Genomic DNA, 24,139 nt, shown 5'->3' with positions numbered 1-24,139 from the left:
ACACAGCTAGTTAAGTGTTTGAGGCTGGTTTTGAAATGAGGTCTTCCTGACTTTAGGCCCATTACTCTATCCACTGCACCGACTATAATTATTAGTTATAATTAATCGATATAAAATGTAAAATTTATTTTTATTCGTGTCTTCCATGGCTCCCTTTTAGATTTCTTTGGACTCTTATGTTTGCATTTTAGAGTTTCTACTTAGCTCTGCACACTTCATCAGAAATCCTTTGAAAGTCCTCTGTTACATCGATTGTACACTTTCCACCTGTAGGATTATACTCAGCTTTGCAGGGCAGCTAGGTGGTGTGACCCTGGGACAAGTCACTTAACCCTGTTTGCCTCAGTTTCCTCATCTGTCAAATGAGCTGGAAAAAGAAATATACTGCAGTATGTCTTCCAAGAAAATCCCAAATGGGGCCATAAAGAGTCAGACACAGCTGAAATGACTGAACAACAACAACGACAGCATTGTAGGTTAAGTTATTCTTCGTTGTACGCCTGTATCCTTTGCCTTTGGGAATATTATATTCCAAGATCTCCTCTTGGAAAGAAGTAGCAGCTACCAGGTCTTGTGTGATTCTGACCGTGTATCCTTGGATACTTGACCTGCTTCTTTCTGGATGCCTTCAGTTTTGTTTTTGTTTTGATTTTTTCTTTTCCTTTGTCCTGGAAACTCCAGATTTTGACTGTCATTCCTCTGAGTTTCTGTTTGGGGATTTCTTTCAGGAAGGGGTCAGTGGAACCTTTTCTGTCTTTACTTTCTAGTTCTAATAGATCTGGGCGGTTTTCATTTGTTCTTGAAATGCAGTGGTTAGATTTTTTTTTTTCAATCATGATCTTCGGGGAGTCTAATCATTTTTAAATTATCTCTCTGTGACCTATTTTTCAGTCATTTGTTTTCAATCAGGTAGCTTACATTTTCTTCTTCTTTTTTTTTTTCCAGTCGTTTGATTTTATTTTAGTAGTTCTTGGCTGTCTTATCGGAGTCATTGATTTTTGTTTGCTGTATTCTAGTTTTCAGGAAATCTGTTCCTCTTTCTCTTCTAAGCAATTTTTTTCTCCTCCAATTCTTTCCTCAAGAGCTTTTTTATCTTTGGCTTCATTTTTTTATAGGTATTTACAAAGCCTTTATAGAAAATTCTTTTTTCCTTTGAGTCTTGGCTTGCATTTTTCTACTGCAAGTTCCAACTTGGGTTACTCTCTCCTTCTCTTGGGGAATCTCTAGATTTGCAACACTTTTTTAAATAAGGTTTTATCTTGTTTCTTACATCATCATCATTAACCCATGTATCCTTTCCTATCCCTTTCCCAGTCAGCCATCTCATTTAGCAAATACTATTTAATTTGCGTTAATTTACTGATACTGGTTGAGGGAAGTAGATGGCAGAGCTTGGAGTCAGGAAGACCTGAGTTCAAATCCAGCCTCAGTCACTTATTAAGCTGTGTGACTCTGGGCAAGTCTCTTAACCCTGTTTGCCTCAGTTTCCTCATCTGTCAAATGAGCTGGAAAGTGAAATGGCAAACTGCTCCAGTATCTCTGCCAAGAACATCCCATATGATTCACAAAGAGTCGAACACATCTAAACAACAACAACATTGATACTGGTTGTTGTCTTCATTGATTTAGTTCTCTCTCTAGCTTCGGCTCCAAAAAAGCCTTTGGTCCAGGGCCAGGCTTCGCCCTGTGTTGTGCTATTGGTTGGAGTATTTGGCTTTTTTTAGATTTGGGATGGAAGGAGTCACTTATTGTAATTTTTTATTGGATGTCTTGACCATTATTTGGTCTAGTATGAATTTCAGGTTTTTGCTAGAATAGATGTGGAGGAGCCTGGCAGTCTGTCTCTGTTCAGGCGGCCGTCTTGGCCAGAAGTCTGGAACAGGGATTTGAACCCAAGTCCTCTGGCTCCCCTGAGGATGAACCTTGTCCTGCAGGCTTCCTAGTAAGCTCCTGAGAGCCCATCTCCTTAGCGTCCTCTGTCCTGACTGATGAAAAGAGCTATAGCGCTTATTGCTTGACCCTCAGGGGAGCGGCACTCTTTTACCTGATCTTAACATAGATATTAAACAACCACCCCTCCTCATGGTGAAAGCCTCTCTCAGTTATCAACAAAACAATCACCAGATTGAGGGCTCTTTTAATAATTAGCACAATAGAACAATAATAGCATTTATCCAAAGGACTTTATATTTTGCAAAGCACTTTATTAATACTGTTTCACTTTATTCTTACAACACTGTAGGAATTATTATCCCCACTTTATAGATGAGGAAACTGAGGCAAACAGCAGTTAAGTGACTTGCCCAGGGTCACACCCAGTCAGAAGCTAGATTTGAACTCAGGTCCTTCCTGACTCCAGGAAGCATCATGCAATGGTTTGTGCTAGGGGATGGGGCTAGTGGGAGATACAAGGGAGGCTGAGACTGGTCTGGTCCATGGCAAGATACCCATAGCAAGAGTACTAAAAGTGGGGCAGCTAGGTGGCACAGTGGATAGAGCACCAGCCCTGGAGTCAGGAGGACCTGAGTTCAAATCCAGCCTCTGATACTTGACACTTACTAGCTGTGTGACCTTGGGCAAGTCACTTAACCCCATTGCCTAATCCAAAAAAAAAAAAAAAAAGAGTACGACAAGTGCAGAGCTATTCAATTCTTTTTACACATTTATTGTTCTTTGTTAAGTCACCAAGTGGGACAGACAGTGTTGTAGCAACTCAGAGGAATGTGAACTCTTAGCAATGAGTTTTTTGCTAACATTTATCTAGGCCTTTAAGGTTTTGCAAAGTAGTTTACAAATATTATCTTGCTTGATCTTCACAATAACTTTGGGAGGTAGGTGCTATTATTACCCCATTTTACAGATGGGGAAACTGAGCCAGAGGTTAAGTGACTTGCCCAGGGTCACACAGCTAGTAAGTATCTCTTGGATCTGAATTAAGATCCTCTTGACTCTCGGTCCCGCACTCCAGTCCAAAGTCCTGAGTTTAAAGCCCCCATTCTGCTTCTTACTCCTTTGGGCCTTATTATCCTCTGTAGAAGTGAGGGAGTTGGAGTAGTTCCCAACTCTTAAAAACTCTTTGGTAGTCTGGTAAAACCTATTGACCCCTACTCAGAATAAAGTTTTTAAATGTGTGAAATACAAATACATAGGATTATGAAGAAAACCAATTATGTTGAAATACAGTTATCAGCATATCCATTTTTATGGACCCCTGGTTCAGAACGCCTGAACTGGGTGATTTCTGAGGCCCCTTCCAGTTCCACGGTTCATGCAGTCAAAGAAGGCTTCCCAGAGAAGATGCTGTGCCCCAGGACGGGTGGGGCAGCGTGGGAAGCCAGGGGCAGCAAGGTGAGCATGAGCCCTAGAATATGGGCAGGGGGCCTCCCTCCGCTGAATTGGTCTTCTGGTCAGTGGGACTGAGGACCCTCCCCGGCTAGCAAGCAGTGTCTAGGAATGATATTCAGGAAAACCAAGTGGTCTCTTCGGGAAGATTCAGAGTTGGAATTTGGTCCTTTGTATTGGCTAGGATTTCACTGTAACATTGACTGGTCCTGGGCTCCATGTTTGAGGAAGGCGATTAATTGACAAGCTGGGGGGCATGCAGAGTCGGGCAGCCAGGATGGAGAAGGCTTAGAAGATCTGGTTAGGCTAGAATCTCATGCCAGCCACCTTGGATGGAAGAACTGGATGGATTTGGCTCAAAGCACATATTGAGAATTTCTGGGTTTGTTTTCCATCCTGCCTGGACCTGCTGCTATCATGAGAAACTGGAGTCCCGGGTTCTAGTCCAAATTTGACTGCTCTTTCACTGGGGGACCCAGAGAAATCATTTATCTAAATTCATAGCACTTTGTTCCTCCCTCATCTTACTGTCTGATTTGTCATGTGTGTGTATGTGTGTGTGTGTGTGTGTATGTGTGTATGTGTATGTTCTCCTACGAGATTGTAAGTACCTCAAGGGAATAATAATAATAATAATAATGATAACCAGCATTATGTAACACTTTAATAATAATCATAGGGGTCAGCTAGGTGGCATAGTGGATAGAGCACCAGCCCTGGAGTCAGGAGGACCTGAGTTCATATCCAGCCTTAAACACTTAACACTTACTAGCTGTGTGTTCCTGGGCAGGTCATTTAACCGCCACTGCCTAGCCAAAAATAATAATAATCATAGCCAGCATTATATGGCACTTTAATAATAATCGTAGCCAGCATTATGTAGCACTTTAAGGTTTTTGCAAAGCGCTCTACAGATTTGGTCATCACAGCAAGGGGATGCACCTGTGCCTTAGTACTGTTTGTCTACTCTCATGATGAGTGCAGTGCATTCTACCCAGTCCCTAAATGAATGATGAACCTCTCTCTGAAGCTCAGTGCCCACAGTTGTCAAAGCGAAGGGGGAAAAAGGTCAGTCAAGCATTTATAAGCACCTACTATGTGCCAGGCACTGTGCTAAGTGCTGGGGATACAAAGAAAGGCAAAACCAGCTCCTGCCCCCAAGGAACCCACCTTCCAAGGGGGGAGGGGGGAGATAACATGTGAATAACTGGGCATTTCTAAGGTAGGTCCAGCTCTGACTGTCTGTGATTCCTCGATTTCCTGTTCCCAGATTCAGAGCGTGGTGTGCCTGGGCCTCTCCTGGAGAGCTCTCCCATTGCCCCTCCATGTTAATGGAGGTTAATAAATAATCTTCCTAATGCACAGTTCTGACCCAGTCATTCCCCTGCTAGTCTTCAGGGGCTTCTTGTTATCCTTAGGATACAATCAGAACTCGGTCTTTCATGTCGAAGCTTTCATGCCGGGACCCTCGCCGGCCTTCCAGACGTGGCCCACTCTCCTTCACAGCCTGGATGGCCTCCTTGCCCTTCCCCGACCCAGTGTTTCCCCCTCCTCCTCCTCCTCTTAGAATCCTTCGATTTTCTCAAGGCCCTGCCCAAGGACCACAAGCCTTCCCTCATCTCCCTTGTTGTTACTGCTTCCCCCTCTCAAATTATTCTGTACTTACTCATCCACGTACATTCCCCAAGTTGTTGTTATCCCCTACCTTGAAGGCAAGAATGGATTTTCTTTTTGTCTTGCCATCCGCAGTGCCACACATGGACCTTTACACATAGGAAATGTCTGTTGAGTTGAGTTGAATTGGAGGAAAGGAGGAAGGGAGAGAGGAAGGAAAGGAAGGAAGGAAGAAAAGGAGAAAACCTGATCCAAGTCAAGGAAAGCTTTGAGGTCCCTCTGAGCTAATGTGGCTAGCACCAAAGGCCCCAAATCAGTGCCAACGAGGGAACTTAATTGGCTTTTAACCCTTCCAGATCCAAAGGTACCCCCCTCTGCCCGGTGGTTTTTCTTGCATTACGGCGCATTCACATGTCCTTCTCTCTCTGTCAAGTCATTGTATGTGGCCATGGGCTGATTGTTGTGTTTCTAAGAAAGGCTCAGGTGATGAACAGAGACGGGGCGGTGAGTGTGCCTGGCGGTGGATGTTGGTGAGCTTTTTCAATTCATTCCTTCCCATTGGAAGCAGCTCGCAGCTCACTGTAACCTTGCCTTATCGTCTCGGGAGCTTCATTCAACCCCTCTTCCATTCCAAGGCCTCCATGCTTTGTTGGAGCCTGTAAAGAGGGGTGGGTTCCATTGTGGGAGCGCATCATTGGAGGGCTGTATTTCCAAGTCCCTTGTTGGTGTTAAGAATGGAGTTGGAGCCCAGATGACTGGGGAGTACTTGGAAATGATGTTTATCTCCCTGAATAGTCAAGTAAAAGAAGGTTTCCCTTCTGCTCCAGCCAGTATTTATTAAAATACCTACTAGTCCCAGTGTTATGGCCTGGGGAGGCACCTATGAAAATGGGGCAGTGCTTGCCCTCAGGGAGTTTGTGTTCCACTGTGGGGGGGGGGGAACGACCCCATGTACACAGACCCTCATCCAGCATGTCATAGCAAGGGCTCCTTTTGTGTAGGGCTTGGACCGGAAGGCCCTTCCAACTTTCAGATTCTTTGATTATGTGGGGGAAGATAGAAGATAAATTGAAGAGTCCAGAGCACTGACAGCTTAGGTAGTAGCGGGGATCAGGAAAGGCTTCCCCATGCAGGGCGCTCCAGCACTCAGCTGAGCCTGTGATTGTAGGGTTCAAAGAACACTCAGTTTGGAATCTGGTTGCCACAGGCTTTGAGCCCTCATCTGAGTGTCTTCTTATGCCAGTCAGCCCAAGTCAGTCTGTAGGGATAGAGCAGACCTGACCCAGGATTGGGGAGAAAAGCTCCCAAACTGTGAGGGCTGGCCAAAGGTGGCATGGGGCTGCCAAGGAAGGTGGTAAGCTTCCCCTCCTTGGAGATCTTCAAGTAGAGCTTGGACAATAATTTATTGGGGAGATTGCGAAGAGGTTCCTGTTTAGGTATACATTGAACCAGATGGCCTCTGAGGTTTGATCCAACCAAGAATCTTTGCATGAAATTGTTTTTTTTTCCTTTTAAAACATTTGGAAACGTCTCATTGTTTTGTATTTTATTATTTGCATTTCATTTATTTTAACTGTATATCATTTATTTTTTATTTGTATTTATTTTATTTTATATTTTATTTTGTACTCCTCAGTCTTGAGCAGTTCAACCAAGCCCTTTTAATTTGTCACAAACAAACCTGCTTAACTTCTCACAAGAGATGGCTGCACCGCCTTTGTCAGGATTCTCCGCTCAAAGGACTGTTGTTTTCTTTGGGGTTGTAAAGCTCTCCTGCGTTAGCTGGGACCTTTTCTTCATCTTTTGACACAGCTTACATTTTCAAGCCTGAATTACTTGCCTGGGTCCAATTCCTCTCTCCCTCTTGCACCCCTAGTTCCTTCCCAGATCTCTGCAGGGGCTGCTGATAGGCAGAAAGTGAAAAGGCCTCATCAGGAGCCTGCCACCCATTCCTGGTGTTTGTACTTAAAACCACTGCTCCCGGCATCTTCTCCAGCCCCAGCAGATTGAAAGAGCCCCTGAGGCTCCCATGTTCTCCAGCACGCCCTTCTCAGGTCAGGGATCTGAGGCCTTCTAGGCAGCAGCCTTGGAAGGCTATATTATGTTATACCTATATTATGGGTCAGAACCAGAGAAGACTTTCTAGTGAAAGAGATGCCTGTGAGAGGCAGAGCAGTCTGGCCAAAGAGAAGAAATGTGGCCCGGAAGTGTGCTGGGCATGGAGTTGGAGGATCTGGGTTCGGATTCTAGCACTGCCACCTTGAGCAGACTTCCGCTCTCTAGGCCTCAGTTTCCTCCTCTGTAAATTGAGGGGATTGTTCTAGATGCAGGATGGACCACCAGTCAGTAAGACCTGAGCTCAAATCTGACCTGAGACACTTAAGAGTTGGATGACCCTGCCCAAGTCACTTCTCTCTGCCTCAATTTTCTCTCCTGTAAAATGGGAATTACAAGAGAAATTAACTCCCAGGTTTTTGTGAGGATCAAATGAAAAAGTATTTAGAAAGAACTTTGTGGCAGCACTATGTGAATGCTAACTATTGTTATTACTATTATTTACCTTTCAGTCTCCCTGCCAGCTCTAAGATCTATAGTCTTAGGAATGTGTCCACCCCTGGATTTCACTCTAGTTTGGTTCTTTCTGCATTCTGTTGTCACCGAGCCCGGGGAGAAGCTCCAGGTATCATTAAGTCTCTCTTTTGCCTCCTTAGGCAGCTAGGTAACACAGTGGACAGAGCACAGGACTTGGAATCAGGAAGCCCTGAGATCGAATCCTTCCTCAAACCCCATACTAGCCATTGGACTCACCCTCTCTGTTCCCTCAGCTTCCTCATCTGCAAAATGGGAATAATTATAGCACCTACTTATAGGGTAGTTGTGAGAATCCATCACATCGTTAACATATGTAAAGCGCTTTGCAAACCTATGTAAACGCGAGTTGTTATTATTTATAGTTAAGCCATCTCAGACACATAGCATAGGTGGAGAACGACCCATGTCTGTAAAGATAGAGCTTTAAAAATTCGCACTCTTACTGAGAAGTGGAAGGTGTCCACAGAGAGCTCATTGGCACTCTGTCTCTTCCTGGTGGATTTGGGAAAGATCTTTGGACGATCATGTTCGGGCCTCCTTAGAGCTGTGGTGCTCCCTTCCGACCACCATCTTTCAGGAAGGCTGTTGAGAAGCTAGGAAGCAGCCAGGATGCTGAAGGGCCTCTAGCCGGTCCAGGCCACGTGAGGATGGGCCTGGGGATATTTTGACTGGAGAAGAGAAGACTTGGGAGACATGACAGCCATCTCCAAGTGTTTAAAAGGCTTTTGCAGGAGAGGGATTAACTTGGTTCTTTTTGGTTTCAGAAGGCAAAGCTAGAAGCAGGAGGTTCACGTTGTCAATGCCCGGATTTAGTCTTGATTTTCAGAAAAAATTGCCCGGCAACAAGAGGTGCCCCAGTGAGTGGTGAACTGTTTTGGGAAGGGAGTGACAGGTTTCCTTCCCATGGGAGGTCTTCAAGCCAAGGCCCGATGACCACTTGTTGTATATGTGACAGCAGGGATTCTTCTTCATCTAAGGTTGGAACTAGATCGCCACCAATCTAGAGCCCTCCAGCTCTGAAACTCTGTCATTCTTATACTGTAACCATCTAGCCTGGAATTCATCCTCAAGGTCAAGGTCAGAGCTTTCCTGTGGGAAAGGGGCAGGGGTGTTCATTGGAAAGAGGCAGGGCTCTGATCAGCTACTCATCATTCAGTGGAGGGAGTTAAAGCAGCCACACCTTTCACCGTCCATCCCGCTGCTTCTTCCCTCTGCCCAGTATCTGTTAAATGGTAAGCATCTAAATCAGTGAATGCCCACCTGCTTTTCTACACCTGTTGTATCTTCTGATCCCTCACAGGCTTCCCTGGAAGTCTGAAAATCCTCTCACAATGGAGTGAATGCTCCTTCAGTGCACAACTATCTCTCAGTGATTTTTAAGAACAGAGGAAGTCAGGATGGTATAATTGTCACAGAGGCAAAGAATTAGGCATCATCCCTGGTCATGACCTGGGAGTCACAGTTCTAGAGGGCAGGGATGTGTTTGTCTCACTTGTTTGGTAAAGCAGCCCCCGCCTCCCCACCCACTAATTCACATGAGCTCTCCCTAAACCTTCTATGTGGATAAGGCATCCAGGAAAGAAGTCCTCCAGAGCTTTTCCCATCATCTCTTCCTGCTGCCAGTGGTTGGATTGGGCTGGTTGCTCTGTGTGACGGATGACGCTAGGAAACAGAGCTTAGAACAGGAGTGAGCTGTGAGCTGTGGCCGTTCTCCTCTCTTCCCCATCCATGACCCCTTCACTGACCTCCTGGAGCTTCGGGGCTTGTCTGTGTTTCTGATATCACTGGCCAAAGAGATGCTCTGATTGAACCAATAGTTAGGGAAATAGAGAGTGGCTCTGTAAACGCATCACCTATTTTCTTTCTTTTTTTTCTTTCTTCCTCCACTCTCTGTCTCTTTGTTTTTCTCTTTCTTTGTTTCTCTCTGTCTCTGTTTCTCTCTCTTTCTTGTCTCTGTTTCTCTGTGTCTCTCTGTCTCTGCCTCTGTCTCTCTTTCTCTGTCTCTCTATGTCTCTCTCTCTCTCTCTCTCTCTCCCCCTCTCTCCGTCTCTCCCTCTCTCCCTCTCTCCTCTTTCTTGAGAGACATCCCTCCTGGCCCTTCTCATCCCGTGGTATTCCCATCCATGCCTTTCCCATAAATCTTCCATAGCATTTTAACAGAGCTAGCAAAGTGCTTTGGGATTTAAAAAGTATATTCTGTGGGTATAAGTGCAGCACCTGAACTATCCTTCTGTTATGCCTCATAAGTCTAGTATGGTGGAAAGAATGCTTGATTTAAGTTAAAGGACCCGGGTTCTAGTCCTCGGGCAAGTCATTTTCCTTTGGTGGGCCTCAGTTTCCTGGTCTGTAAAATGAGAGAATTGGATGGGGTGACCTTTCTAGCAGGTGCCTTGGGAAAGGTATTAAGGATTCCCTGTGCCTGGGAAACGAGACATCCTAGCTTGGAGCACTTCTCACTCCTCTCCTAGCTTCAGGGGGCTCAGCTTCTGCACCCTGGCCTTCCAGGGGAGAGCGTACCCCACTAACTCTGAGAGTTTGGTCAGATTTCTTAACCTTTCTGCATTTCCTCCTCCAGGCAACGTGGGCCAGGCCCTGGTCTTCAGTTTTTTCATCTGTAAAATGGACTTAATGGCCTCTAAGTTCCCTTCTGGCTCTAAATCTATGCCCCTTTTATCCCGTAACTCATTCCTCGTGTGACCCTCGCTCCGTCTTAGTGTCCTTCTGTTCATAGAGAGGGAGGGGGATGGACTAGTCGGTCTTCCAGCTCCACACCTATGAGACCATGATCTGTAAAATGGGGTTGCTCATACCTGTATAATCACTTTACGTGGCTGCTCTGAAACATTAATGAAATAAGTGCTGAGCAGACGACATTGTTGTTTCATTTTGTGGAAATGACTCACCCTTGCATTGACTTAGAACTGGTTGGTGAGGGTCAGTGCAGAAACAGAGGGGAGATGGGTGAGGGACGCCAGATGACTTTCCTGGGCTTCCCTGCCCATGGGACTTCGGGGTGAGGAGCTACGTGGTCTGAGCACTTGGAAGAGTGTGGCGTTGTTCAGCAGAGCTCGGCAACAGAGGGGTTAAACCTGGGATGGGGAGAAGTAGCTGTAGAAAGTACCTCAGATGCTCATTATTCACTGCCAACTTCCCCCCAAATCATATTAATTTCACGCTGTCGCGAAGGGCTCCGCTGTCTTTCATCAGCTCCAAGTGTGGGGGGGGGGGGGTGTTGGTTTGTGGATGGAAGGGTGACTGGCGGAGGTCTCTGCCTCACTTTGCCCACAGTAATGGGCTCACAGGTTGACCGTTTGGGGGCTGAATGAAGGAATGGCAGATGCAGAAGAGGTCTCTGCAGGTCCCTTTCTGCCCTGCTGGGCTTCTCCAGCCTGGTCCACTTGGAGCCCCTGAGCTGAGGCAGATCACCCAGCCCAGCTGCCATCATTGTTCAGATGGTAACTGAGGCCAAGAGGGGGCCAGTGGCTAACTCAGGGTCAGGTAGGTGGGAAGAGGCAGAGCCAGAATTTCACACTGCTCCTCTGACTCCACACCTGTCACCTAGCTCTGTCTCAGTCTCTCTAATTGGCTGTTCTAGTTCTCCCAGCCATGGTTCATATGCAGCCACAGGGTCTTACTACCCCCTTCCTCAGAGTAATCTTTTATTAACTTAAGAGAGGAACTGTTTGTGAAGACCCCTTTCCAGGTAGTGTTATGTTGGGCAGCCATCCATGTTGTACATGGAATCACCACAGCAATGAGAATTAGACTCAACTTTGGGGTCACACTCAAAAAATTGTTAAAGGAGGGGCAGCTAGGTGGCGCAGTGGATAGAGCACTGGCCCTGGAGTCAGGAGGACCTGAGTTCAAATCTGGCCTCAGACACATAATACTTCCTAGCTGTGTGACCCTGGGCAAGTCACTTAACCCCAATTGCCTCACCAGAAACAAAAATAAAACAAAACAAAACAATTGCTAAAGGAGTGAAAAAACAAAAAACACATCAAACCACCACAACAACCTCTCTGGTCTCCTAACTTCTGTCTCTGCACCTGGGACTGTGTAGCCAAAGGGTCAGAAGCCTTGGAGGCAAAGTGGAGCTGAGCAGTTCCCAGCTTGGCAGTCCTGAGCAGAGAGAAGGGCCAAAGGCAGGGCGAGGGAGGGAGGAGTTAAGGAAGCATAGACTTGAAGGGAATGTGGGCTTGGACAGACCTCGGTAGATGATGAGATATAATGGAGGGTGGAAGGGCCTGGCGTGCTGTGGTTCATGGGATCACAGAGAGTTGGGCTGAACAACAAAAGATTCGGGGGAAACTAAGAGGTCAGTGCTTCTAACTTTGTAGCCCCTAGCAGAAACTCCTACCAGTTTTGTCATGGAGTCAATCAGTGACTGCTTGAATGCTTTCTTTGATGGAGAGCTCATGACATGATTTGTTTCTAAATGAGAAAGAGATGAATGATAGGGAGGGAAAGAAGGAAGGAAGGCATCTAGGTGGCACAGTGGATAGACTACCAGGCCTGGAGTCAGGAAGACCTAAGCTTAAATCCAGTTTCAGGCACGTACTAGCTGTGTGACCCTGGGCAAGTCACTGCACCCTGTTTGCTTCGGTTCCTCATCTATAAAATGAGCTGGAGAAGGAAATGGCAAACCACTCCAGTATCTCTGCCAAGAAAACCCCAGATGGGGTCTCAAAGAGTCAGAAATGACTGAAAAACAACCAAACAAAAGAGAAGGAAGGGAGTCTACCATGTGCCAGGCACTGTGCCAAGTACTTTATAAATATTATCTCATTTGATCCTGACAACAGTCTGGGGAGATCAGTCTTGTTACTTTCCCCATTTTACAGATGAGGAAACTGAGGCAAACGATGAAATGCCTTGCCCAGGGTCACACAGCTAGTAAGTGTCTAAGGCTAGATTTGAGCTCAGGTCTTCCTGACCCCAGGCCCAGCTCTTATCCACTGTGCCACCTAGCTGCCTCAGGATGGGTGCTTGGTTTATTCCTGCAGCAGACCACATGAAGAGTTTTCAGGGGCTGTGACAGATCTTCAGCCTCTGCCCTGGCCTTCCACTTTACAGAAGGTGGGGAAGTTGAGAACTCATCCAAAAGGACCCCCCTTGGGAGCTTCCTCCCTGCCCCCTGTGTCCCAGAGAGCGTTGGAGCCCCAGGCATTTCTGCCTCCCTTATAATAACTGATCAGCTGTGGGCACATCACCTTTCCCATAATTCTTTCAGATACGTGGAGCGGGAATGTTTCCTCCAGCCCTCTGGTTCAGACCCAGCAGCCAGACTTTCAGGGTGGTGCGATGGAGGGCTTTCCACTCCTTTCCATCCTCCTCTCTTTAGAATCCCAGAGCCTGCCTCATTTGGAGCCTCTTTGCCATCAATGAGTCCAGGTGAAAAGAGGCATCTGTACTGGAGAAGTGGGGAGGTCCAAAGCAGGATCTCACTGGATCCTAGGAATGCTCTCAGAGATCATCCAGTCCAGTAGCTGAGAAGATGGAGGGAGACCCAGAGTGAGGAAGGGGCTCAGTTTCACAAAGGGAGCTTATAGCAGAGCTGGATTCAAACCCTGACCATTGGGTTTTCTGTTTATATCAGGAAGGGACCTTGGAGGGCATCTAGTCCAAGCCCCTCACTGGATGGGGGGAACCTGAGGCTCTGACCGGCAACACAAAGTAGAGCTGGGATTCTGGCCCAGGCCCCCAGGATATAAACCGAGGGCCCTTTTCATTCATTCATGGTGCGTTGACGGCTTCTTTCTGATGGGCCAGTGGCTTTAGAAAAAGATTGCACCCATGGTACAGTCCCAGCTTTCCTTGCCTTTGTTTGAAATGCATTAAGTGCTTGGCCTCAGTGTGCTGCACCCTGGGAGTAGCTGGTCATTGAAGCCTCATATAGTCTTTGCCCTCATGACATCAGTCCATCCACAGACATTGATCAAATACTTACTCTGTGCTAGGCTCTGGAGATACAAAGACAGAAATGAAACACTTCCTGCCCTCAAGGAGCTTACATCCTAATGGGAAGGCAACGTGTCCTCATGTAAATGTATCCAAAATAAATACAAGGTCATTGTCAGAGGCAGGGGGAGAGGCCCCTCGTGGCAGGTGAGCAGGATGGTGAAGGAAACCAAGGATTGTGAGAAGCAGACGTGGGGAGGAAGGGCACCCCCAGGCATGGGAAACAGTCAGTACAGAGCCAGGGAGACAGAACGAGCTCACCAGCCAGCGGGGAGATAAGACAACGACAAATACGTCCACTGCAAGGTCTCTGGGCTGTAATAATGGTGGTATCTTCACTAGAGGCCTGCTGGCCTTCACAAACTAGCGAATGGCAAATCACATTCTGTAAATAAAAGCTCCCAAGTCTCCTTGAATACAGCCAGTCAATGCTAGAACCCCAGATCATCCTCACAGCCAGGACAATTACCTTCCTTCTCCTGGACACCACATGGACTCATAAAAATTTAAGGATAATGTTTTTAACAGATGTCACCACCCCAAATCTCATCTCCCATTTCTGTGGGACGAAAAGCTCTCAAAATATAGACTTCGCAATGAGTCTAAGCCATGTGGGAACAAGATGCGGTACTTGTCAGCCCCGTCATCCTGTTCACAATAGGAGTTGGCTGGAAGATGCTTTCAGAGGATGCTGCTTTTGGGAATGGAAGGAGGGAAGAAGGGAGGATTTATTAAGAGCCTACTATGTGCAAGGCACTGTGCAAAGTGTCTCACAAAATGTCTTGGTCTTAAAGAATGAACCATATGAACTTGGCTAGCATGTGTCAGAGCCAGGACCTGAGCCCAGGTCTGTCTAACTTCCAAGGCCGGCACTCCCTCAGTGACATTGCAGATGTTCTTCTACCCCTTTTCCAGATGAGGAAACAGAGTCCCTGGGAAGTGAAGATCTATGTCCCTATGATGACGCAGCCTGTAAGTGACTCTCTTGGCCCCCGCGCTATTGCCCCCAAGCCATCCTCAGTGTGGCATAGGGGACAGGAGGAGTACACAAAGGGAGTCAGAAGGGCTCAAGGCACAGAGCTGAGCAGGGGCCCCTGGATAGATGTTTGAAAGCTAAAACGTGGCTCAATGACCGTGGTCTGGTTACCTATCATGTATGCTGGCCCCTTCCTAAATCGAGTGACTGAAATATTTACATTCTCTACAAACCACGAGGGAGGTGTGTCCACAGGGGAGCTGTGGTTTGGAGTTTCCTCCAGGCTTTGGGGGAGTTAATTCAGGTATCCTGGCCTTGTTTCTCTTAGGGAATTTCCATCTTGTCTGTTCTTCCCCCATCATCTCTCTGAAGTGTAGCAAAGCAGTGTCTGTTTCCTTCTTTACCCTAAAATGGCTAAAGATTTTGGTGATGTTTTTTTAAGGACAAATCATTCCCCCAGGTAAGGGGTCAGTAGGGATGGTGGATCTGGGGACCTTAGAGGGTACCTAGTCATTTTGCAGATGGGAAAACTGAGGTATAGCAAGGCCAGCTGCCCGGCCCCAGGTTATGCATACACATCCATGCACATGCACATACACACACATATACATTCATAGGCTCCTACACACACCCATGCACATACACAGAATCACACCCTCACTCACACTCATACTCACACACTCTTACACATACCCCCATATACATATGCACCATTGCACTCACATGCGCACTCATAAACACACACACATATACACTCACATGCTTATGTGTACACACCCATGCACATATACCCACACTCACACACACATATACACTCACATGCTCATACATACACACCCATGCACATACTGTATGGTTCATCCTTCGTTCTCGAAGAGGACCATGACATCAGGAAGGTGATGCCGTGACTTGCGAGTGAATTGGATTTAAGTGAGGCAGGGCTGTGCAAAGTCACCAGCCTCACTTTCTCTTCCGGAGCCATCTGGGTCCAGTGGCCAGATACGGATCAGGACAAGTGGAGACGGCCCAGCCATGCGCACACACACACACACACACACACACACACACACACACACACACACAGAGTAGTCTAGATGTTTCTGATGGGAGGGTCATGGGATTTGTGTAAATTATTGGGAGAAGGTTGGTATGATCAGTTTCCTCTTAAAGTGCCCCCCGCCCTGGGATCCCTGCCAGTCATGGGCTTCATAGCCTGGGCCTGGACAAGCAAGCTCCCCCCAGCAGCTCCTGCTCGCGCTGGCCTCTCTTGTCCTTCCTCTCCTCGTGAATCCTGAGAACCTGATGTGCTTTGGCCTCACATTTGAGCTTCCCCTGAGAAGACCCAGCTGGAGCTGGGTTCCAGTCCAGGACCTGCCCCATGGGTGACCCAGACGTTGCCAAGCGTCAGTGTCCTCATCTATAAAATGAAAGAGTTGGACCAGATGGCCACTGGGGTCCCACACAGCTCACTACCTGTGGCCTTGGGCAAGCGACTTCTTCTCCAGGCCTCAGTTTCCTCATCTGCAGGATGAAAAAGTTGAATCAGATTACTCGAGGTCCCTTCCAGTGGCCTACAAACGTGCTTGCTTCACAACTATAGTCATGTCACTTAGTCTCTCCAGCCTCAGTTTCCTCATCTGTAATTAGAGATAATAATTCCCAGAGTTCTTCTTTTACATGGTTGTTGAGGGGCATGCATAAATGATGCACATAAAGTGCTTAGCAAACCTCAAAGTGCTGTACAAACGTGAGCTGTTAGCATCAATATTTCCGGGCACGGTTCCTTCCCTCCCTCCTCTCTGATCCCCATCTCAGCGGCTCTCATTGTATCTGATTGTAGACCGGGGAACGCCGAGCGGGGAGGTGGGGAGGCTGGAGGAGGGGGGCCAAAGCGCTCCCACTCACGGAGAGTCACTCATTTGTATCTCATTTTCGCATTATTATCAAGCCCCTGGTTGTGAGACTGTTTTGACAGCATCTGTCAGCAAGGTGCAAGCGGCTGCCATCGCCTCTGATTGGCTGCAGACACCTATGGCAGTGTGCTGAATGTGATTAAGGCCCCCAAAAAGGGAGGAAAGGAGGGGTGGGGGCCACCAGGGAAGGGGGAGCGGAGGAAAAAGAGAAAACGCTACCCCAGAGAAAGCAAAATACCCAAACCCACAGCGTCAGGGGGCAGCGTGGCGGCCACGGCGACCGGCACGCAGTCCCAGAAAACGATTAGCATTTTTCTGGCTCCCGCCAGAGAATGCAACCGTAAAAGGCTCAGATTGGGTTTCGTGTTTTATTTAATTTATTTTATTTGAGGTTTTGGGGCTGGGAGGAGGGAGGAAGAGAGAGAATCCATCCAAACAGCCATTTAGCCTCGTCAAAGTCCATTTATTAAATTAGCGAGGTTACCGATCGCAGGCTCACAGCTGCCATTACACCAGCTCACGCTGCCGAGAGTACATTGCACGTCGATACACTGGGGCTGGGCAGAAAGATCTGTATCAAGGAACGGATGCGCTCGGATAAATTACTTTGTATTTATTTATTTATTTTTCTTTTCCTTTCCACTTGGAACAGATATTGAAGCAAGAGAGGGAATGAGAGAGAGGGAGAGAGAAAAAAGGGGGGAAAGAGGGAGAGAGAGAAAGAGGGAGGAAGGAAGAGATGGGGAAGGAGGGGAGGAGGAAGGAAGGAAAAAAGGAGAGGTTAGCAAGAGGGGGAGAGAGAAAGGAAAGGGGGTAAGTAGAGGAAAGAGATAGAGAGAAAGGGGGAGAGAATGAGAGAGAGAAGGGGAAGGAACAGACAGAAAGGGAGGAAGAAAGAGAGAGACAGAGAAAGGGGAGAGGGGAGAAAAAGAGACAGAGAGGAGAGGAAGATAGAATCAGTCAGTCTGTGTTTTAACCTGCCACGTGGGGCATTTTTCCCAGGCTCAGCTCATCCTGGGGGAGAAGTGATGCTTGGTGTTCTGTGCCTTTTACCTTAAGCACTTTAACTGTCTTCCCTCTTAAGTGTGGAAAACCACAGGCCACCCCGGACAGCAGATGTTTTGTGATCAGGTAGCACGTGGGCTCCTGCCTCCAACTCGGCCCGCGGGGGTGCTTGTCACCTCCAAGGGATCAGCTGTTCGTGGGAGTCAGACTGAGCGCCAGGCATCTTTCCCACCCAGGTCTCTCTGACGCACCTCTACCCTCCCGGCACCATCCTTTTCCTCACCTTTCCACTTGGTGCTTTGGTTCCGTGGGATACGCAATTACTAACGTCATCATTACTTGGAGAGGAGCCAGCCCCTCGTCCCACCTTGTATGTCTTGGGGGGAAAAACACCACAAAAGGGGCTGCCTGAACCTTGGCGTATTGTGTAAATGTGAATCCTTATTCAGACTTTATTCAGACAGATATGATGGCCAGACCTGCTCTCAGGAACCACAACTTGGGCCCTCCTCCACCTGTGTCTTACTGCTTTGGGGCTTGGGGAAGGCTAAGCAGTAATAACAACAGCTGACATTTATAGAGCAGGTGAAAGTTTAAAAGGCGTTTTACATACATGGTGGGGCAGGAGCCTCACCACAGCCCTGGCGGCTCAGGGTTCTCTCTCCCAGTTTTGTGGATCAAAAGACTGAATCTCAGAGAGGTTGATGGTCACACAGCAAGAGCCAGAATCAAGATATGAACCCATTTCTTCCTTGCTCCAAGCCTAGTGCACCATCTGTATACCCCGAGTAGGGTTTGAGCCATGAGGCCTTCAGGGCGAGCAGTGGAAAGAGCCAGCCCCGCCCATGTGTCCCCTACTCTCTCTGAACTTCCCCCAGGCTCACACAGCTTATATGGGTCAGAGGCGAGGAAGTCACTCGTTGAAATCTCCCCAACTGACGTTCAACCCCAGACATTCTCTGCATTCCTGGTCGTACAGCAGGTGCTGAGGAGGCAGAAATAAGGTTCAGCCTCCAAGGAACTTAGGACCCAGTGGGGGGAAATAACGCACATGCACAAATTCTGTAGCACCAGGTCGAGTATCTCTAGGCCGTGTCCAGGAGAGGGGCTCGCATCTGTGAGAGAAGCCAGGAGCCAGCGGCCTGAGCTCCATGAGGAGTTTCCCCATCCCGCGGACAGATGCATGCGTTTGGAGAGCCTCAAAATAACAATGATCATAACTGCCATTTCCCAAGGGCTTTTAAGGGAGGAAACTGAGGCTTAGACATGTTTCCCACAGTCTCAGAGCAAGTAAAACTCACCATTTCTGTCCATTATCTCATTTGAGCCCTGCAGAAACCCTATGAGGGAGATGCTGTTATTTATCCCCATTTTACAGATAAGGAAAGTGAGGCTCAGAGAGACTGACTTGCCATCATCACACAGCTAACTACTGTCGGTGGCAAGACTCTCACCCTGGCCTTCCTGACTCTGCTCTATCCTATACACGAGGTTCCCTCTCACTGAGTCGTTTTCTTCATCCCATTGTTATAGAGCTATGTATGATATTTGGACACGTAAGATTAGGTGTAGAAACCAGTTCACAATTAAAAGGCAGTGCAAAGCATTATTGAATATCCATTGCTCATGCCATCATTTCCTGTTTGTCAGCCTCAGTGAAGCAGCAGCTCATTTTGCCCATGTCTGGGTTATTTACAGTCAATTGATCAATTAACCATAAGTATTACTTAAGCCCTACTGTGTGCAAAAAAAAAAAAATGAAAAGGCCTTGCTCTCAAGGAACTTGCGTCCTACTGGGAGAGAATTTTACATATAGAGGGGCAATTAGAATCCATAAATGCAAAGTCATTCATAGGGAAGAGGCATGGGCAGCCAGGGAGCAGGGAAGGGCTTGTGTTTCAGCAGCTGCTGGACTGAGCTCTGAAGACACCTCCAAACGCTAAGAGGCTGAACTTGGCCAAGCCAATGGGAGGACGCCATCGGCTACGTCCCTCTCCCGCTGCAGGTGCTAACATTAATGCCTGTGAGTCGTTTAGAGAAGTCCCTTGAACAAAGTTTACCTCCACGGTGAAACCATAACTTGGGTGTTTGCTGTTTGTCCTGTTGCTTTTTGAGTTTCTAGGTGATACTTTGTCACTATTCAAAACTATTTTTTCCGAAATCCGAGGATTTTGCACATGAGCACTCACTGGCTCCAACCCAGTGAGGAGGAAGGCAGACATTTTTGTCCTGGCTTCTGTTGTTATTCAGTTGTTTTTCAGTTGTGTCTGACTCTTCATGACCCCATTTGGGGTTTTCTTGGCAAAGGTACAGGAGTGGTTTGCCCTTTCCTTCTCTGGCTCGTTTTACATATGAGGAAAGTGAGGCAAACAGGGTTGAGTGACTTGGACAGGGTCACGGAGCTAGTGTCTGAGGCCATATTTGAACTCAGAAAGTTGAATCTTCCTGACTCCCAGTGCTGTGTGCATTGTGGTGCCACCCAGTGCCGTTTTACAGGTAGGGAAACTGAGGCTTGGCAATTTCAGAATGCCCTCTTATCTTGGTGTAGTGAAGTTAGCTCAAGATCTCAGGTCTCCTGATTCTAAGGTCAGGACTATTCCTCTAACCTTTACTGCCTCCACCCCACTGCCTGATTATTCGCCTTCTTTTTAGCCTCACCAGTTCCAGTGCTCTTGGTCAGTGACTGGGTATGAAGAATTCTGTGTCAATCCCTGGTCTGCCATCTTTTTGCTGTGAGCTCACAGCCTCCTCTTCTGCTGTCAGATGTCACCCTCACTTCACAGGATCCTAGAACCTGAGCTGGAAGGAACCTCTCAGTCCACCTCGTGCAGTGCACAAACTGACCTGCCCAAGGCTTAGGCCTCTGGGTGGTTCAGTGGGAAGAGTGTGAGAGCTGGAGTCGGAAAGACCCAAGTTCAAATATAACCCCAGAAACGTACTAAATGTGTGACCCCGGGCAAGCCGTGTAAGTGCTTTCTGCCTCAGTTCCCCCATCTGTAAAATGGGACTAATAATAGCAACTGATAACTAGGTCATCATTATTATTTCCCTGGGCAGTAAGCATCAGTGCTAGGGTCCTCAGGTTCCAGATCCACTCTGGAAGAGTTTCTTTCCATCTTCTCTGGCAGCGAATTGTTAGAAAAACTCAGATTCAGAGAAAAAAACACCCTGGGTAAGCTTCACACATCAGTCAGCCCAGCCGAAGGGAAATCCCCGGACATTACAAGTTCCTCTTTTTAAGCCTCTAGCCTCGCTGCTTGCCAAGGGGCACACGGGCAGTGGATTTCCTGCTTTGTCCTTTGAACTCGTTGGCTCATCCCCAGCGGCTCGAGATCCTGGTTCTTAGGGCAGATCCGATAATTTAGAGCCAGAAGAGGCCATTGAGATCATCCCTTTCCATCCTTTCATTTTACAAAAGAGGAAACTGAGGCCACGAGAGGGAAGGTGACCTGGCCAAAGTCACCTGGGGCAGGAGGCAGAGGAATCTAAGCTGACCATGTGCCCCATGAAGGTCTTAGGGGCTGGCACGTCCCTCTTCAGCAGGAGCGATAATACCAGTTTATTCTTTTAAGGTTTCTAAAGTGTCAGTCATAGAGACGTCTTCTCATTCATGGGTGGTGTTGATTTTGTTGGTATTGTTCAGTCGTTTTTCAGTCGTGTGCAACTCTCTGTGACCCCATTTGGGGTTATCTTGGCAAAGATACTAGAGTAGTTTGCCATTGCCTTCTCCAGCTCATTTTACAGATGAGGAAACAGAGGCAAATAGGATGAAGTGACTTGCCCAGGGTTACACAGCTAATAAGTGTCTGAGGTTGGATTTGAACTCACAAAGATGAATCTTCCTGACTCCTGGTGCTCTATCCACTGCACCACCTAACTGCCCTTAATGTCAGTACTATTCTTTCCTGGTTATATTCATGAGCAAACTCTATTTTTTGTTTCTGACGTAATTGGGAAATGAGATTTCCTGATGAACTCAATATTCTTATTAATAGAAAGTGGATCATATATCTCAGATCACCTTTTTTCCCTTTTTTTTTAACTTCTAGTTTTTATGACACTTGTGTTTTTGTATCACCTTCATTTCCAACTATATCCCTCTCTTCTCCACACCCAGTCAGTCATCCCTTGTAACAACAGCAACCAAAAATAAAACGAAGGGGGAGTGAATCAGTGAACTAACCAACACATCCGCCAGACCAGTCTTGTGTGATGTTTCACACCCATAATCCTCCACTTCTGCGAAGAATGGATGGAAATGCGCTTTCATCTCTGTCTTTTTCAGATCCTGGCTTAGTCATTAGCATAATTACCCAGAATCCAATTTCATTTTTTGTTGTTATTGTTCTTTCCATTTATATTGGTGAGTCATCATCATGTGCAAAGTCTTCCACCCACATCATTTTGTACAAGTCTTCTTATTCTTCTCTGAATTCTGTATCGTACCTTGTCCTTTAAGTGTTTTGTGGATGCCGGTACCACACGTGGACTCACTGACTTGTCATTCCTCATCACCTTGATGCATTGAAAACTGTTAAATTTGGAGTCAGAGAACCCAAATTCAAATACCATATCTCCGTTTTCTACCCCTATGACCTTAAAAGTCACTTACCCTCCTTAGGCCTCAGTTTCCTCATTTGTAAAATGAGATTAGACCAAGTGACCTTCCAGAGTCTCTTCCATTTCCATACCTGTGGTCTATCACTAGGAAATAAGTCTCTGCAGCAGGCTTCAAAGTCAGCTCGTGCTGAATCCAAGTACAGGATAATGTCCCCTTTGCCATACACACCTCCTTCTACCTGTGATGAGATGCCACAGAATTATACTCAGGATATGGGATGGACGTCAATCATAGAGTGCAACCCCCTCATTTTACAGGGGAGGAAATAAAGGCCCAGAAGATTTAAGTGACTTGCCCAAGGTCACACAAGTAAGGGAGTGAGTGAGAACTGCAGGCTTCCATTCCAGGAGTCCAGTTGAAGTGTGGAACCAAGAACAGCAGCCTGTGTTAAGGGGATTGGGGATCAAGCTGGTCACTTTCTTCCTGTCCACATTTACCTTCCCAACCCTTATCTTGAGAGAGGCTGGAGTCTTTTGCAGTGAGAGCTGGCCTGCTAGAATGGAGAACTGGTTTCATTTTCTTTAGTGAGAGCATCGTGGCCATTTGTACAGGGTGGGAAGGCCGAGGAGAGTGGTGGGAGGTTTAAGAATTTTTCAAACTGATGTTTTAAATAAAAGAAAAATTGGGCTCTGGATGCAGAGGAGTGTAGCAGGAAACCAAGAAGAAAAGGGATTTGCACCAGATGTCCCCACCATCAGGCCTCCCGGTCTTCTTGTTTCTCTCCCACAAAGGCACATAGTTCAGCCTCCCCCACCTGTGTTTGGGCAAAATACCCTTGCTGTTTGAGCTTTCACACAAGGGACCACCTCCAGCAGCATTCTCCAGCAAAGAGAAGTTAGATGATTTGGAGGGGGAGGAAGGGGTCATCCAGCGACCCTGGCATGCCGCTCCTTCCTCCTTCCTTCCCATGACAGATTGCTAAATTATTCCACGGGAGCTGATGCTCTGAGGCTGAATTACCTCGACGGGCTGTGTTCATGGCAACTGTACCTGTCTCGTTCTGTCACTTTCTTCTCTGGCAGCGGCAGCAGCCGGGAAACTTGCTTGAGAAAAGTCATTATCAGGAACGGGCGAGTAATCCAAGACAATAAGTCTTTCTGAGCTCCCTCCTGTCTCCACAGACCCACAGCAAGAATACTTGAGTTATACCCAAGCCTTGCGTGTGGTTCGGTGTGAGTCAGAGGAGCCCCGCACGCAGGTGGTGAGGGGCTTCTCCAGCCAAAGCAGGAGCCCTACAAAGCCTTGAGAAGATAAGGGAAGGCCGGTTATAGAAAAGGAGACCGGCTGGGGGGAAGGGGCTAAGTTAGTCCTCCAGGAGTGAGCTGCCACCCTCCCCTTCTCCAGAGGACATTGGTTCTTGTCAAAGTTTTCAGTGTTATTATTATTTTTTAATTGTCCTAAATTACTAGTCAAAGCCATCAGGCCAGCACAGGGTGTGTCAGTGAAGAGCCAAGTTACTAAACTTCCTGAGCAAAACCAGATATCAGACATTGACTGGCCTCATGATGTCACCTGAGGCAAGTTCCAGCCCATTTCTGTGCCCAGCTTTTGTGACATGCAAGCTGAGACTGTATGGGTCAGTTTTCAACTTCTCAGTATTGATACTAATACCAGTTCTCTTGATACAATGATCTTACTGAGAGCAAGCTTGCTGTGGTGGCTAGAGAGGACCAGAGTGAGGCAGGAAGCCCTAGGTCGAAGGCCTGCCTCTGACCCAGAATGGTTGAGTGGGAAGCCCCCTCCCTTCCCAGTGCTCCAAGCAGCCCTTAAGTAGGGCACATATCTGCATCAGTGGAGGGAATTTCCACACCCCAGCTGATGAAATCACAGGCCTGGATTGAAACCAAACTAATGATATTGTTGAGGCAGCACATTATTGTGCGTGGACAGGTAGCTGAGAGTTCGTTTGATTCCTGCCTATGACTGTCAGTGCACCGGCAGCTTTCCAAGACTCAGTTGGAGAGAACCTACGGGCCTTCAGTCAGTCCATTAGCAAATGTTATGCATTTATTATGTGCCATGCACTGGGGTTACAGATACAGGAAATGGCACAATCTGTCTTCACTGACTACTGACGTTCCTACAGTTGGGAGGTAATTTCTTGCCCCAGTGAAA

The 24,139-nt window shown here is 47.3% G+C and overlaps 1 protein-coding gene across 1 annotated transcript in view; it reads left to right on the top strand.

Moving 5' to 3' along the window:
- Positions 1 to 6,966, top strand: part of RBM19 (RNA binding motif protein 19) — a 41,027-nt gene extending 34,061 nt beyond the window's left edge. Inside the window, exons 14-15 of the mRNA XM_027862144.1 lie at positions 3,258 to 3,348; positions 6,833 to 6,966. Coding sequence (XP_027717945.1) covers positions 3,258 to 3,348; positions 6,833 to 6,966 — 225 coding nt within the window. The remainder of the gene's footprint in view (positions 1 to 3,257; positions 3,349 to 6,832) is intronic.
- Positions 6,967 to 24,139: the final 17,173 nt, after the last annotated feature.

This window comes from Vombatus ursinus, unplaced genomic scaffold, assembly GCF_900497805.2.
Source record: "Vombatus ursinus unplaced genomic scaffold, bare-nosed wombat genome assembly UNPS02001287.1, whole genome shotgun sequence".
NCBI lineage: Eukaryota > Metazoa > Chordata > Mammalia > Diprotodontia > Vombatidae > Vombatus > Vombatus ursinus.
Note: the sequence above shows the minus strand (reverse complement) of the source record. Positions and strands in the feature narration are given on the sequence as shown.